Here is a 17,232-nt window from a genome sequence, read left to right as displayed (position 1 = left end):
AGAATAAAGTCATAATTTACGAGAATAAAGTCGTAATTTATGAAAATAAAGTCGTAATTTACGAGAATAAAGTCATAATTTTATGAGAATAAAGTCGTAATTTATGAGAATAAAGTCATAAGTTTATGAGAAAAAAGTCATAATATTCTAACCTGTTGTTTTAGAGGAAGACAGTTGGTAAAATGAGGGCCGTGGAGGATTTTGTGGAGTTGTACTTTAGGATAGGTTTCACAAACAAGGAGATACTTAATCTTTTGGCACATCAGCATCAAAACAGAGATAATTATTTTTGGTCCACACTGCTCTGTTCCTAAGATAAGAAATGCACTTGGGCCACTGGCTGTAAATTGCCACAGTGAGGTCAGAAATCTAGGTGTTTTCCTAGATTCCTCTTTGAATTTCAATAAGCAAGTCAGTAGTGTGGTTAAGGGAAGCTTTTTTCAACTAAAAACAATAGCTAAATTAAAGCCCTGGCTGTCATATACTGATTTAGAAACTGTAATCCATGCTTTTGTTACATCTAGGCTGGACTATTGTAACTCTCTGTATTTAGGTCTGACCCAATCTACCCTTGCTAGACTTCAATTAGTTCAAAATGCAGCAGCAAGGCTTCTTACTGGAACAAAGAAACATATGCACATAAGTCCTGTGCTGGCCCAACTCCACTGGTTACCTGTCAAATACAGAATTCATTTTAAAGTTTTACTTTTTGTTTTCAAAGCCCTAAATGGAATGGCACCACAGTATATCTGTGACCTTTTAAGTCCCTACTGTCCTTCTAGGCCACTGAGGTCTTCCTCACAACATCTTCTCTCAGTCCCAAATGCAATCCTAAAAACTAAAGGTGATAGGGCTTTTTCTGTTGCTGCCCCCAGAGCCATAGAGAGAGAGAGTTGCGACACTCCCATAGACCTCCGTTGTAAAAAATGGCGGCGCTTTTAACCGCCTACTTCCGGGATTTGAAAATCGGATTAGTTCCAAACACTGTCATTTGGGCGTTGGACCTCATTCACTTACATTGCTGCGCATCGAGTTGTTCCAGAGGTAAGTTGCTGAAATATCGACCTCTTTTGAATTGTCAACTGTCTATATTGTATCAGAGGCCCTTTGCGATGCTTATACTGGTCTTCATTTGTATATGCACAGCGTAATTATTTATATTTTATCTTGGTTGTTTCAGCCAATTTTCTAGCATTGCCTGCTAGCTAATTAGCCAGCGCGACTTCCCCTGCTGTGAAGGTAGTTCGGTAATGAATCGCTACCACCTTTATAGCAACTTTTATTTAATTGAATTTTGGGATATACTAACTTTTCATTATGTGACGTGTTGGCTGTACTTAATTTGTTGTACTGTTCCTGTTCCATGTTCACTTGGCTAGTGTACAATTTGCCCAGCGCTACTTGCTTGATGAGATGCTGATAGATTGCTATCCCATGCCATGAGCTCGTGATCAGGGTATGTCAAGGCATTGTTGTGACTCGTGATTTGAGCGAGGGTTATTTAATTAGGAATGACGGGAATTTTAGGACTGGCGAGTTTGGCGTTGTGGTCCTGGGGGTGACCACTCATCAGAAGAAGTGAGCTAGCTTCTAATAATAATAATAATAATACATTTTATTTATAACGCACTTTACATCAAAGCAATGACCTCAGAGTGCTACAATGCACATAAAACAACATAAAGACTTTAAAACTAGACATTAAAAATAGCAGTTTTAGCCATAGGCTTTTATAAAAAGATGAGTCTTAAGGCCTTTTTTAAAAGAGTCCACAGTCTGTGGTGCCCTTAGATGCACAGGAAGAGTATTCCACAGGCTGGGTGCAGCTGAACAGAAGGCGCGGTCGCCCATGGTTCGAAGCCTTGTCCTTGGAGGCTGGAGGAGGTTGGCCTGTCCAGTGCGGAGATGGCGTGAGGAGGAAAGGGGGGTGATGAGTTGTTTGAGGTAACCGGGGGCAGTGCCATGGAGGCACTGGTGGGTCAGAAGGGAAACTTTGAATTCAATCCTGTACTGGACAGGAAGCCAGTGAAGGGATTTGAGGATGGGTGTGATGTGGTGGTACTTCCGCACCCCCATCAGGATCCTGGCACCACAGTTCTGGATGTACTGCAACTGCTTGATGTTCTTGCCTGGGATCCCGATGAGGAGTGCGTTGCAGTAGTCCAGCCTGGAGGAGACAAAGGCATGGACAAGTTTTTCGGCATCACGGAGAGTGAGTATGGGGCGGAGTTTTGCAATATTCCTGAGGTGAAAGAAGGAGGTTTTGCAAAGGTGTTTAATGTGAGCCTCAAAAGTCAGGTGAGGGTCCATTCTGACACCGAGGTTTGTGACTGAGGATGAGAGGTGGATGTCATGGCCGGAGAAGGTGATGCTGGTGATGGTGGATGACCGGGTCTGGTGTGGAGTGCCAACAAGAATGGCTTCCGTTTTTGAACTGTTAAGTTGCAGGAAGTTAGCCGTCATCCACACCTTTATCTCCTCCAGGCAGGTGGAAAGTGTGGAAAGGGCTGCAGAGGGGTTTGGGTTGGTTTTGATGTAAAGTTGGGTGTCATCAGCGTAGCAATGGAAAGATATTCCATGCTGGCTGATGACATGACCAAGGGGGAGCATGTAGAGCGTGAAGAGGGTGGGGCCAAGGACTGATCCTTGAGGGACACCACAGGTGACAGAGTGTGTGTCCGATTTAGCACCACCCAGGGATACATACTCTGTTCTGTCGGTGAGATATGATGTGAACCAGGCCAGGGTAGTGTCAGAGAGTCCAATGGAGGAGTGGAGGCGGTGTAGAAGGATGTGGTGGTCCACGGTGTCAAAGGCTGCGGTGAGGTCAAGAAGGATGAGAAGTGATGGAGAGCCAGCATCAGCCGTCATCAGTAGGTCATTTGTGACCCTGACCAGGGCAGTTTCTGTACTGTGGCCAGAGCGAAAACCAGACTGGAACTTCTCATAAAGACTGTTAGTTATGAGGTGGTTGTGGAGTTGGGCAGAAACTACCTTTTCCAACACCTTTGACAGGAAAGGGAGGTTGGAGATGGGGCGGTAGTTGGCAGGTACTTCGGGGTCAAGGCTGGGCTTTTTGAGTAGTGGCTTAATGACAGCAGTTTTCAGAGACGTGGGGACATGGCTGGATCGGAGGGACTGATTGATGATTTTGGTGATCATGGGACTTATTGCAGAGGAGTGACTTTTTATCAGGGCTGAGGGAAATGGGTCCAGGTCACAGGTGGAGGGCTTCATCTTCCTTAGGAGGTCCTCAATCTCATGCTGAGTGATGTCCGTGAAACAGCAGAGGAGCTGGGTGGTCCCAGATTGAGGGTCAGTGGAAGTAACTGAGGGGGGAGAGGGGCTAGGGAGAAGAGGGGGCGGGGGCGGGGCAGCAGATACAGCGAGGGGGCTGGAGGACGGGGGGACGGGGGGCCTGGAGAGACAGGAGCGGATGTTTTCCACTTTCATTTTAAAAAAGGAGATGAAGCTGTTACACCGCTCCTGCGTGTTATCTGAGTATAGGGGGGTCTGAGGTTTAAGGAGATGATTTATGGTTGAAAAAAGTTGCTTGGAGTTACCAGGGCTATTGTTGATTATGTGGGAGTAGAACCGGGACCGTGTGTCACTAAGGGACTTGCTGTAGGCCTTCTGATGTTCCCGGTAGGCTAGCTTGTGAACAGCAAGTCCTGAATCCTTGAAACGCCGTTCAAGGACACGTCCTGTTCTCTTCTGTAAACGCAGCTCCCTGGAGTACCAGGGGGCTGAGTGTGTGAAGGTAACGGTTCTGGATTTGAGTGGGGCATGACGGTCCAGAAGGGTGCTGAGTGATGAATTGTAGAGATCCACAGATTCAGTGACTGAAAGTGGTTTGGCAGCAGAGATGACGGAGGTCAGTAGTCAGGGTGACTGAGTTGATGTTCTTAAGGTTCCTGAAACTGATTTGTCTGCTGGGCTTACTGAGGGGGGACAGGGTGGGTAGCTCCATTGAGATGGCCTTATGGTCGGACACGCCCAGATCATGCACCGAGAGATTGCTGATGGTGGTGGAGTTGGTGATCAGCAAATCAAGAGTGTGGCCTTTGGAGTGTGTTGCGACATTGACGTGTTGGGTGAGGTTGAGACTGTCAAGAAGATTAGTGAATTCAGCTACAGAGCAGGAAGGGGGGTCGTTAACATGGATATTAAAATCACCGAGTATGATGATATTCCCTGGGGTTGTGCAGAGTGTGGTGAGGAGATCATGTATCTCGGGAATAAAAGCTGAGTTCGGTTTGGGGGGCCGGTAAATCAGCAACATTGTGGTGGAAAGTGGCGGTTTGCATTTGAATGCAAGGCATTCAAATGAGGAGAGGACTGGCAGAGACAGGGGGGACAACTCAAAGTCTACCCGGTGCACAACGGCAAGGCCACCACCGCGGCCAGTGGTGCGGGCCCTGCTGAGGTAAGTGTAGCCAGGAGGACAGGCTTCATTCAGACTAGAGTAGACTTCAGGTTGTTGCCAGGTTTCAACTAGGCACATGAAGTGTATCTGCTCGTTGATGATGTGGTCATGAATAAAAGATGCCTTGTTATTGAGGGGTTGTGCATTTAAGAGTTAAATTTTAACAGGGGGTGCTGGGTTGGTGGCAGCGGAGTGTCTCTGTAGGGGCCGGAGTAGGCTGTAATCCACTCCACGTTTTCTGTCCTGCTTGGAATGAAATAGCCTCTTGGTGGCAGTGCACTGATGACGTGTCAGTTGTGCGACGGGCGTCCAGATGGAAGGAATGCACTGCTCAGGCTGCTGGTGGTAAACGAAGCTTCTGCTTGTACTCCGGTGGACATAACGGGGGCGACGCAGAAGTCTGAGTTCATTTATGATGGAGATGTTAAGTCCAGGAGTGATTGCAGCGTTTAGTTTGTGGAGTTGTGAGGAGGAATAACTGAACGCCATGCCAACCAAGGGCGGATGCCACCGAGCCTCGCTAGCCGCTGGCCGACAAGGTAGCCAGTATGCCGATAGCCCGCTTTGGTGTGCCAACACCGATAGCAAGCCCCGTGCAAGAGTCTCATAGACGGAAGGCAGACATATGAGGACAGCCCAGACCATGGATCAGCTGCCAGGAAAACCTCTCACGGTGGACTCCAGTCAAGTTCATGGAAGTTCGTGGAGACGGTGATAGAAGGTTTTTTCAGGTTAGTCAAACTTTGATTGGTATAAAACAATCCAAATTGGTATAAAACAATCCAAATGAGGGCTGTAGTCCCAGTGAGCAGCGGCAGCCAAACGCGCCAGCGTACGCTCGTTAATCTCACGCAACGTCACGATTCACCAAGCAGCTGGACAGTCAACCGACCACATGAACCCAGCGCCAGGACGGAAAAGGAGAGAGACACCAGCAAGCTCGAGTCCAACACAGCCTCCACCACACAAGCAGACAGCAAGTCCAGCAGCAGCGAAATATTCCTCGCCGATGGCAATCAGCAGAAAAAACAGTTGATCACCAAAACAGCGCAGGCAGAACGCGGACCAGAGACAGACCCCACAAAACGCAACAAAAGTGTGGAAAAACAAAACAAACAACCAAAACAAAAAAGGCTATCTATAACTGTACAGCTAAAGTAACGAATATACAAGAATTGAAGAAAAATAATCGGGAATAAAATAGTAAAATATAAAAAATCCAAACAAAAACAGGTCAGACAGAGCGGCTTGAGCAGCCAGCGTCCCCGTTGCCAAGCTAGGCGAATTCTGAACGGACCGCCATGGCAGACCTCTTTGCGTTATCACGAAGGTAGGCTAATAGCTGAATCGGAATTTATAAGCAAAATCACGGGAATCAATAGCCTAATACAGCCCAGTTGTGCTCAAATGAATATCATGAGACGTCTACCATCAGATGAATGATATGGAAAAGTTAAGTTAGAGCCTCTAAAGCCAGTGCTACTACCCATGCGAACATGAACACTAAGCTTTTCCATCCAAAAATGTAGCCTATAACTTATCTAAGTAATATAAGTTTTTCGTTGTCACCCTGCCTCTCCAAATGCAAAACTGACATTAACAAAAATGCAATAATGTAATAACAGCTGAAAAAGTACTTGGGTGTGTGTTTTATTTTATATTTACCGTTCAATAATGCAATCGCTGCTGTCTGTCCCATAGAAGAACATGACTGTTTGGGTTTACATGAACCACGTGACAGCCATAGCAGCGACATCAAAGAGTGTTGCAACTCTCTCTCTCTATGGCTCTGGCTGCCCCTAGACTCTGGAATAATCACCCTATAGAAATTAAGTCCTGTCCCACCATCACTAGTTTTAAATCAAATTTAAAGACCCATCTATTTTCTTTGGCCTATAATGTCCATTAATTTCTCCCCTTGTTTGTTTATTTATCTTATTTCTATTTCTTTTCAGTATTATATTAACTGGCATCTTTAACTTTACTGTACATCTTTCTCTAGTAGTAGTAGTTTCAGTAACCATATGTTCTTTTATCTACAATTATAATCTGTTTATTAATATTATTATTATTATTATTATTATTTTGTATTTTCATTTATTTTATGTTTTATTTATTTAATTTTTTGTCATTTATATTTTTGTTTTTATTACTGTATATATTTTATTTCTGTGAGCACCTTGGGTCAATTACATTGCGTTTAAGTGTGCTATATAAATAAACGTGACTTGACTTGACATCATCCTAAGTATTAGGACTATGAATATTTTTTCCTTAATGTGGCCCTAATACTCCGTCGTAGAGTATTAGGGCCACATTGAGGAAAAAAAATAAATCACAAACTTTGAGAATAAAGTCGTAATTTCCGAGAATAAAGTCATAATATTACGAGAATAAAGTCGTAATTTACGAGAATAAAGTCATAATATTACGAGAATGAAGTCGTAATTTATGAGAATAAAGTCGTAATTTATGAGAATAAAGTCGTAATTTTATGAGAAAAAAGTCAAACGGAAGTAGGTCGAGACGAGAAAAGGTGAGCAGGTAAGGTTGCTGTCGGCTAAACATTTATTAAACTGTTCTGCTCACTGAGCAAACCTAGGTTTTAGTTAACCTACAGGTTAACGTTCGTTACATGTTGTTTAAGAAGTCCGGGCAATGCTGTCTGGCTAACGTTACGCCCTCATTTTACCAACTGTCTTCCTCTAAAACAACAGGTTAGAATATTATGACTTTTTTCTCATAAAATTATGACTTTATTCTCATAAATTATGACTTTATTCTCGTAATATTATGACTTTATTCTCGTAAATTACGAGTTTATTTTCATAAATTACGACTTTATTCTCATAAATTACAACTTTATTCTCGAAGTTTGTGATTTTTTTTTCCCTCAATTAACCAGTCATAACTATAAGTGTGCCAAGCATAGAATTCGAGGCAGTAACCAAGGAGCTAATTGTTCCTCCCTGAAAGATAGATTGGTATAGCGTTTAATGAAAGACGCTTAGCGTGTAAGGGCATGTTTGCAATTCATGGATGTTCTTTTCGCTCAGAGGGGGTCTCGCCCGGGGCGTAATTCAATGTAGAACCGCCACTGCATCCACCGATAACCCTGCAGTTGACCAGTTCCAGCCATTTCCCCCTCCATAAAAGCAGCGACTTCCTCCAAGTCCGTCTTGTTCTTTCTCCGGAAAAGATGCATTTTCTTGCATATTCTTTTTAAAGTCCTAATACTTATGATGATGTGATGCTGATGTGCCAAAAGATTAAGTATCTCCTTGTTTGTGAAACCTATCCTAAAGTACAACTCCACAAAATCCTCCACGGCCCTCATTTTACCAACTGTCTTCCTCTAAAACAACAGGTTAGAATATTATGACTTTTTTCTCATAAATTATGACTTTATTCTCATAAATTACGACTTTATTCTCGTAATATTATGACTTTATTCTCGTAAATTACGACTTTATTCTCATAAATTACGACTTTGTTCTCGTAAATTATGACTTTATTCTCATAAATTACGACTTTATTCTCATAAATTACGACTTTATTCTCGTAAATTACGACTTTCTTCTCATAAATTATGAGAAGAAAGTCGTAATTTGTGGCCCTAATACTCCGTCGTACTAATACTCCGTCGTAAAATGGATTAAATTATTTATTTTAGTGTGACAGTGAAGAAACATACATCCCGCTCTGTAAACGAGGGCGCGATCAGCGGCAGCTTTGCGCATGCGCCATTCATTTGCAGTGCCGTGGGTCTCCTCTCTGCTCTGACTGCTGCTGCGCGGGGCTACTGTGAGACTGACCGCCTGTGAGTGCTTTGGCACGGGGGAGGGGCTCACCCGCTGCTTGTTGAGGACAGTAACTGAACCAATATGTGCTTTCACATCAGAGTCTCCAAGAACCAGCATTCAGTAATACACAGGATAAGATGTTATAACCCTTGTGCCAAGATCCCAGGCAAAACACATTTAGAGGCCCTGTTCAACTAAGAAACCCTACCAATCCTACGGTCATGTGATACGACAATTAACCTATAATCTACATAAACTAAGTAAAAGCTGCTGGCTTGTAAGCCCATTGAGCAGCAGAGGATACTTCAAACATTGTAAAACATAAACTAACTAAGCGCTGCTGGCTTGTATGGCCCGTTCAGCAGCTAACCATAGCTACCAAGTAACATGAAGACATCAGGAACCTGGCCTAAACAACAGCAGTATGCAGCATATCATTGGGGTTTTCAAGTGGGCACCTCCTTTCACCGATGTTTCGTTAAGTTAGGCCCACGACACCTCGAGAAGGCTTAACAGTGAATTCCAGCGTCCTGGAGTCACCCCCCTCTACACTGCCACTGCACAACCCTGTTTTCCTCACCATTCGATGTCTATCAACAACTAATATAGCAACTAATAACCACGAGCCAAACAAACAAATCTACCATGATTCGCCCCGTTGATGCGGGCTGAAACACGTAACAAACAAACAAATCTACCATGATTCGCCCCGTTGATGCGGACTGAAACACGTAACAAACAAACAAATCTACCACGATTCGCCAGAAAAGTCTCCAATAACACCAGGAAAAGTCGCTAGATTTGTCGCTAGTTGCTTTTCCAGAGTGCCTTTCAGGTGCCGCTGCTTCAGGAAATGAGCAGTATCACTGAGTTTTTCGGTAATCAGTTGCGGTAATCAATCACGGTTTTAACGATAATTAAAATTTTAAACGATAGTACTAACTGTCGGGAATTTTACCGCGGTTTATCGTCATACCGGTAATCGTTACATCCCTATGTGTTTCTTGCCTGGTATCCTCCTTCTTGCACTGTCATTTGCTTTACTAATGCTATTGCCAAGTATAGAGAGGATTACTTATTATTTTGTAAGTAGGGGTAACTTGTTTTAGGAAAGAGCATGTGAATGGAATTGATTAATAAACTGATATTTCTCTCAAGGCTTTGCTTCATTGCATGCCCCACCTATGTTTCCTTCATTTTCAGGACTGAGCTGCATTTGCCAAAGTGGTTACCAAACTCTCACCACAGACAAAGTGTCCGTTACTTGTCAGCAATGTCCCACCAACAAGCCTGTATGTACCTCTTATACAATATATTTGTATATTTGACACTTGACAGAATTTCTCATATCAGTAGTAATACTTTACATCTTTACAGGCGGTAACAAAAGATGGGTTTGGGTGTATTCGCTGTCCAGACAGTCTCAGTGATGAGGGGAAGTGCCACTGCCCACCAGGCAATGTCCTGGGTGAGAACTAATGAATGAACTGACAGTATGCATTCAACAAACAGTCTGTAATGCTGAATGTGCTTGCTTCAAATTTAATGAGGCAATACAATCAATTGTATATTTTATGTATGTTTTTTTTTTTGTCAGTGGAAAGAGATATCAATGGAAATCTTTTGGATGTGGCCAGCTGTGAACCATGCAATGGGGATAACCCTGCTTATTCTGTACCAAACAGCAGTGCAGACAGGTACGTACAGTATCATGTCAGATAGATAGGTAAGCGATAGATAATGACACCACACAGCAAACCTACCGTTTAATTTACAAAAGAGTTAATAATATGTTATGCTAGTAATATGTTATTGATAAAAAGTCAAAAGTTGACGAAATAATATTGGATTTAAGGAGCATTACTTAAACTCCTACTGTTCATTTGAGAGTGTTGTTCTCTTCTTGCTATTATATCTACTGTGTATTTTCTGTCTTCATTCATCTGTGCCTCTCATAAGCATATGTCCATGATCCTCATCATTGCAAGGACAGATTTTATTCCCTCCTAGTCATATTCGCCTATTGTGTTTGCTCTGACAAATGGCATTCTCTCACTTACTCTCTCATGCCATTATGGTAAATGGTAAATGGCCTTGCTTTTATATAGCGCTTTTCTACCTATTGGCACTCAAAGCGCTTTACAGTCTCAGACACATCTACCCATTCGTTCACACAAGCATACACACATTCACACACCAGTGCCACGCACTGGGAGCAACTGGGGGTTCAGTGTCTTGCTCAAGGACACTTCGGCATGTGGCACGTTCCGGGGATCGAACCGCTAACCCTCTGGTTCGTGGACAACCCGCTCTACCTACTGAGCCACAGCCGCCCACATCCTATTATAGTACCATAAGCTGTGCAATACTGTCATTGTGGATAAAAGCTGACTAGAGTCCAGATTTTCATTGTACTGCATGTGAGAGATAACAATCCCCAAAATTGTTTTCCAGGTGTGAGAGATGTCAGGCTTCCTTCATTAGCACCTCCTGTGTGTGTAAATTTCCTAATATCCTGGTGAGTACAGACATCTATCTACCCTCAAAGCCTCACCATCACATCATACACATATCTTTCATTAACAGGCTCAGGGTGTAAATACATCATCAGTGGTTGTTATGTGATTTTTCAGACCGGAGGATTATGTTTCCCACCGGGCAGCCTCTCCAGCAATGTGAATCCTAGTGTCAATTATGCTCAGTTGGTGAGTCTCCTCCCTAGCTTCTTAATACATTTTTGGTGATTGTTTTATGTGCTAATTTATTTTTCTTGTTATGTTTCCCTTGCAGAAGTTCAGTGTGCAGTCTGCGTGGTTTGTGCAAAACCTTTACTCATCTTCAGCAGCCTGCCTTGTAATTCCAAGACATTTTTTTTTCTTTGAAAAATAGTCATTTCTGTAACAAAGCCACACATGATGTGCTCGTCATGAGGGTGAAGAATATGTAGAATGTTTGGATGTTGTGAAACAGATGCATTAAATATTCCCACATACATTTCAGTTATAAGTGATGTGAAAAGTTTCAAATAATAAGCTCAAAATAGATGAAAGTTTTGCTGAAACAACCATTAAAATAAGCATAATGTGTTGGGCTGTTAGATTGTAGTTCATAATCACTGCTGTAGCCAAGTATTACTTGGATACCGTTAAGATCAGCATTTTGTGTGAACACATCATGTTTTTACAGGTCTTCTCCAACCTGACGGCGTGTCAGGCTCTGGGGAACATGTGTGTGATGAACATGCACTCCTTCAGTGGTGTGTCCACGGATGCCTGTGGTCTTTTTAACACCATCTTCAAATCAAAAGCTGCTCTGAGCTCAACTCAGGATATTTCTTACTGGTAATCATGGATACATTGTGCTAACTTTGCATGATTGTGAATGAAACATTCAGTCCCTCTTGATGTATTTTCATCCAGAGGAAACACTAATAACTTTTATTATTCTGTATCCAGGAGAGCCAATCTACCCTGGCTTTACTATGGAGATAAACCGGGACTTGCCAGTCGAGTGCTTCAGACTAATCCCGTTCCTGCTGTATTCAGTTTCAGAGGAAGAAACAAGGTGAGTGGTTGACTTTAATCATCTTTAAACTGAAAAAATGGAATGTGGAAAATAATATTACTACTGAAACCTATTCATTGAATGATATCCCAAATTGAGGTGGAAACCAGGAAGCATTATTTTGTGTATTTGTTCATTTTTATGTCAGAACACAGACATTACACTGCTGGCTGCTGTCTATAATGTCAGAGGAGAGTTCCTCAGATGGGAAGAAGTAGGAGGAAGTAATCTGCTGGTAAGATTTAAAATGAGCAATGATAAAAATATGATTATTAGTTTGAGAGAACAAGAGCATTGTCACTTACACAATCTACATATACTGTAAATGCCTGATTTTGTTGATGGGATGGCATTAGAGCCAAATCCATTGCTACCCAGTTGTTACTATTTTGCAAAATTTAGTAATATTTCCAGTGATTTATACAAAACATGCAACATACAAAAACCACAACACCTCTCTTCTCTTTTAGATTTGTCCACAATCAACCACTAAACAGGCAGCAGCCTTCAGCTTTGGAACTGCATACCAAGAAAGTGTGAGTATCATTTATTTCTCTGAGCTCAGAGAAGGTATAAAAATTCCCTTGCAATACCCAACTGTATTATAAGCTCTGTATACGTATGTGAATGTGTGTGTGGACAGTGTGATCTTTCAGTAGAAGAGCTGCTTGGTACCTACCCTGAACCATTGTTCTATGATGTGTTTATGGATCTTGGTCGAGGAGAGAATAGAAAACTTCTTCCCCTGCCAACACTAGTCAAAAACCAGCAATACAATGGACGATTCATCAATCAAGGTGGTATTTTATCTTTTAGAGCATATTCATGTGTCTGTGTGCATTGTTCTGATATATTTTCATTTTACATAGAAAGCATCAACAACTGGTACTTGTCTCGACGAATGTTTCTTGTTGACACACTCAGTGGAAGAGAGAAGACCGTGACTTCTGAACCTAAAGTCATCCGTGTAGCAAGCAGTGTCAAAATAAGGTACGTGCATGACACCATGATAAAAATAGTAAAAACATCCCTTTCCCCTTTTGAGTGATGACACTGGTATTTATCAAATCTGTGTGTTTCATAGGTTCCAGCTGGTTCCACGAACACAGGAAGGGCAAGTATTTCCCCCTCTAATGGTTGTGACCTACACAGATGTTCCCATCACTGATATCAAGACTCAAACTGTGTCTGTGAGTAGTACCCACATGCATGCACACATGTACAATACACACACATTTGGCTTTGTAGGATAGATAGATAGATAGATAGATAAAACTATATGTACACTGCCTGGCCAAAAAAATGTCGCCACCAAAAAAAGGTCATACACTCTAATATTTCATTGGACCACCTGTAGCTGGCCAATCCATGTGTGAAAATTATGTTTCATGCTCCCTGAACCACTCTTTCACAATTTGAGCCTGATGAATCCTAGCATTGTCATCATGGAATCGGCCCATGCCATCAGGGAAGAAAGAATCCATTGATGGAATAACCTGGTCATTCAGTATATTCAGGTAGTCAGCTGACCTCATTCTTTGGGCACATACTGTTACTGAACCTAGACCTGACCAATTGCAGCAAACCCAGATCAGAGGACTGTTCTCACTGCTGGCCTCTGGAAGGAGGTTTCGCAGCCTACAGAGCAGAACAGTCAGGTTCAAAAACAGTTTCATCCCATATGCCATAAGACTGCTCAACACACTATAAACAGTACCCCCCTCCACCCACTCCCATTACCCTGTAATTAAAAACGTGCAATAATATTTATCTACATTTCAAGCTTCTTAGATATTTATATTATATTTATTATATTCTGTATATACGTTCCTGGAAATTGTACATACCGTTTCTGTTGTACATACTGTTTCTGTTAAATATTCCTGCTGTACTAAGAGCCATTGTACCGAAATTTCTTTTTGATGAAAATCAAAATGACAAATAAAGTCAGTCTAGTCTAAGCACTGCCCCCACAGTAGAGATGGGCGATATGGACTAAAAAAATTATCCCGATAATTTCTGGTATTCATCACGGTAATGATAAAAATGACGATAAATAAACACCAATTCAGCCTAATCTTTTTGACTATAATGCATCTGCAAGTTTTATCTGAGTTGTTGTTTTTTTACCAGACTCTTTGTCGGTAGTCGACGCTGCTTCTGCATCCTTGCGCATTTTCTTGCTTTCTTCATATTTTGGTTTGTGCTTGTGTTCGAGGTGGTGGAACAAATCAGTGGTGTTACTGTCCTTTTTATGCACTATTTGTTTGCAAACCTTGCATGCCGTAATTTGCTGCTCCGCATCAGACTTTTTAACCCCTTCATACCTAGTGTCGCAAATTCGCGACGCAGCTGTTTCCGTTCAGACTGCAGCCGAAATAACGCATGTAAAACGCCACGAATCTCAAAGAATGTAAAAAATTCCCTCGGAACCTTTTGCAAGCACTAGTTTCTCGCAGGACCGGCCAGAGTGGTAAGCAAAAATACAAATATTTCATTAAGGGGTTAAAACCAAACCAGTTCCAGATAATGGAGGTGGAGCCTCATTTAGGAACGAGCTCCTCGCTGCCCGGCGTATCTGCTCCGCCAGAACAACCGCCAAGACTTCCCTAGTGTCCTGGCGATTGGCAGAGGCAGGAAGTGAAAAATTTCAAAGACCCTGGAAAGAAAACTTGGGAGAGATGTGTCTAAAGACCCCAGAACAACCGCCAAGACACTAGGGAATGACTTAGCCATGTCGGGAATTGTAGTCTCAAAGAAGACAATAACTAGAGTTCTGCACAGGAATGGACTGCGAGGTTGCAGACCAAGAAAGACTCCACTTCTGCAGAAGAGACCTTAAAGGCAGACTGAAGTATGCTAAGGACAACCTGGAAAAAGATGATGCATACTGGAAGCATGTCCTTTGGTCAGATGAGACGAAACTAGAGCTCTTTGGCCACAGAGACGTTGCTTATGTTTGGAGAAAGAAGGGTGAGGCGTATAACCCACAGAACACCATCCCCACAGTGAAACACGGTGGGGATGGGAGTATTATCCTGTGGGGATGCTTTAGTACAGTGGTTCCCAACCTTTTCACAGCCCCGTACCCCTTCAGACATTTGACCTCCAGCCATGTACCCCCTACTCTCACGCACTTGTAGCAGCTAGAAAAAGAAATGACTGTGAGCCCGCCGCCCCCCCCCCCCCCCCCCACACACACACACATTTAGCATGCATAACATAAAATCTCTTAAATTGATTTCTCACAAAATAGATTTATTCACCAGCATTTTCAGTGCGCAACAGCAGTTCACTTTTGAAAAAATAAACCTACCTAACATTTCTTGAAACTGAAATACAAACTCACCACAGCTTTAATGAGAAGGCTGTGCTTGAGAGGACGCACATAATTCTGCAATGTTTGGTTGAATTTGAGAAAGTCTGAGTCTTAAATCGTTCTCCACACAAAGTCTAGTTCTGTATTTTGTTTTCATAGCCGTCAGAGCTGAGAATTAAGATTAAGATTTAAGATTAAGTGTCTATCGGCCAAGTATACTTGTGTATACAAGGAATTTGGTCTCTGCATTTATCCGTGAATTAGTGAACACAAAGCACACAGTGAGGTGAAGCACACACTAACCCGGAGCAGTGAGCTGCCATGCTACAGCGGCGCTCGGGGAGCAGTGAGGGGTTAGGTGCCTTGCTCAAGGGCACTTCAGCCGCCTTCTACCGGTCGGGGGTTCGAACCGGCAACACTCCGGTCACAAGCCCAAAGCAGTAGTAGTAACCAGTAGGCCACGGCTGCCCCACTCTCACATAAATACGTGGTGACAAATGGCATCAAAGTCTTGAGAGCGCGTTTGGCCAGCGCAGGCTGTTCTGTGCGCAGTCCGATCCAGAAATCTGGGAGTGGCTTCTGATTAAATTCCATTTTCAGGGATCCATCTGTTGTGATCTCAATTAAGCTCTCATGTTCAGATGTTGATAAAGAAGCAGGCACAGCTGTAAATGGATGACGTATCCAACTGTCTGATCCGTCTGTTTCAGGGAAATACCTGCACAGCTGTGCAGCCAGCTCACTGAGATGCGTGGTTATGTCATCTTTTACATTGTCTTTCAAGGAGAGCTTATTTGCGCACATGAATTCTTGCAACGACGGAAATACCTCTGTTTTGTCGTTGTCGATGCAGTTTGACCAGAGGTTCAATTTCCTGATCATGGCCTCTACTTTATCTCTCACATTAAATATTGTTACTGAAATTCCCTGTAAACTGAGATTCAGTTCATTCAAACGAGAAAAAACGTCACCAAGATAAGACAGGCGTGTTAGAAACTCTTCATCATGTAAATTCTCAGACACTTGAAAGTTATGGTCACTGAAGAAACTCTTCAGTTCATCTTTCAGTTCAAAGAAACGTGTCAATACTTTACCTCTCGATAGCCAGCTGTGTGAAATAGTAACGTCTCATGATCGCTGCCCATTTCATTGCATAATGCAGTAAATATGCGAGAGTTAAGTGGCCTGGCTTTCACAAAGTTTACCATTTTCACTGTTGTGTCCAAAACATTCTTCAGGCTGGCAGGCATTCCCTTGGCAGCGAGAGCCTCTCGGTGGATGCTGCAGTGTACCCAAGTGGCATCAGGAGCAACCGCTTGCACGCGCGTTACGACTCCGCTGTGTCTCCCGGTCATGGATCTTGCCCCGTCAGTACAGATGCCAACACACTGTGTCCACATAAGTCCATTTGACGTCACAAAGGTGTCCAGCATTTTGAAAATGTCCTCTCCAGTTGTCCTTGTTTCCAGAGGTTTGCAGAAGAGCATGTCCTCCTTAATTGTCCCTTCATGAATGTACCGCACATATACCAGGAGATGTGCCAGGCCGGCTACATCTGTTGACTCGTCCAGCTGTAGGGCGTAAAATTCACTGGCTCGAATGCGATGTAGTAGCCGTTTTAAAACGTCCTCTGCCATGTCACTGATGCGCCGAGAAACTGTGTTGTTTGATGAGGGCATTTACTGTCTAATTTTTTTGGCCTTTTCCCCCAGCATCGTTGCAACCATATCTGTAGCAGCAGGGAGAATCATGTCCTCCACAATAGTGTGTGGCTTGCCAGTTTTAGCCACTCGGTAACTCACCATATAAGATGCTTGTAGCCCGTTCTTATTAACAGTATCTGTCTCCCGTATGCAAGTCTTACTGTTAGAAAGTCTTCTCAGTTCTCGCTCAAAAAACTCCCGTGCCTTACTTTTCAAAGGAGCATGTTTTGTTTCTAAGTGTCTGCGCAACAGTGAAGGTTTCATTGAGTTATGAGACAGTACCTTTGCACATATAACACACTGTGGCCGACTAAATCCACCAGTGCTAATACAAGTAAACCCCAAAGCGATGTAGTTCTCATCATATTTGCGCCTTTTCGACGAAGTAGTCTCCCTGCCTGAGGTTGGCGCTGTATG

The 17,232-nt window shown here is 42.9% G+C and overlaps 1 protein-coding gene across 4 annotated transcripts in view; it reads left to right on the top strand.

Annotated features, from left to right (window-relative positions):
• Positions 1-17,232, top strand: part of tmem67 (transmembrane protein 67) — a 44,931-nt gene that overhangs the window by 14,206 nt on the left and 13,493 nt on the right. For 3 of the 4 annotated variants that reach the window (XM_084568102.1, XM_084568101.1, XM_084568100.1), the window contains exons 2-14: positions 9,433-9,521; positions 9,607-9,697; positions 9,827-9,926; positions 10,684-10,747; positions 10,863-10,934; positions 11,020-11,082; positions 11,416-11,570; positions 11,685-11,793; positions 11,942-12,028; positions 12,264-12,329; positions 12,437-12,590; positions 12,663-12,783; positions 12,878-12,983. In XM_084568102.1, the coding sequence (XP_084424228.1) occupies positions 9,433-9,521; positions 9,607-9,697; positions 9,827-9,926; positions 10,684-10,747; positions 10,863-10,934; positions 11,020-11,082; positions 11,416-11,570; positions 11,685-11,793; positions 11,942-12,028; positions 12,264-12,329; positions 12,437-12,590; positions 12,663-12,783; positions 12,878-12,983 (1,277 nt within the window). Of the gene's footprint in view, positions 1-9,432; positions 9,522-9,606; positions 9,698-9,826; positions 9,927-10,683; positions 10,748-10,862; positions 10,935-11,019; positions 11,083-11,415; positions 11,571-11,684; positions 11,794-11,941; positions 12,029-12,263; positions 12,330-12,436; positions 12,784-12,877; positions 12,984-17,232 lie in introns of all 4 variants that reach the window. The other variant, XM_084568099.1, reaches the window with a different exon arrangement.

This window comes from Chelon labrosus (assembly GCF_963514085.1).
Source record: "Chelon labrosus genome assembly, chromosome: 19".
In the NCBI taxonomy this organism is placed as follows: Eukaryota; Metazoa; Chordata; class Actinopteri; order Mugiliformes; family Mugilidae; genus Chelon; species Chelon labrosus.
Note: the sequence above shows the minus strand (reverse complement) of the source record. Positions and strands in the feature narration are given on the sequence as shown.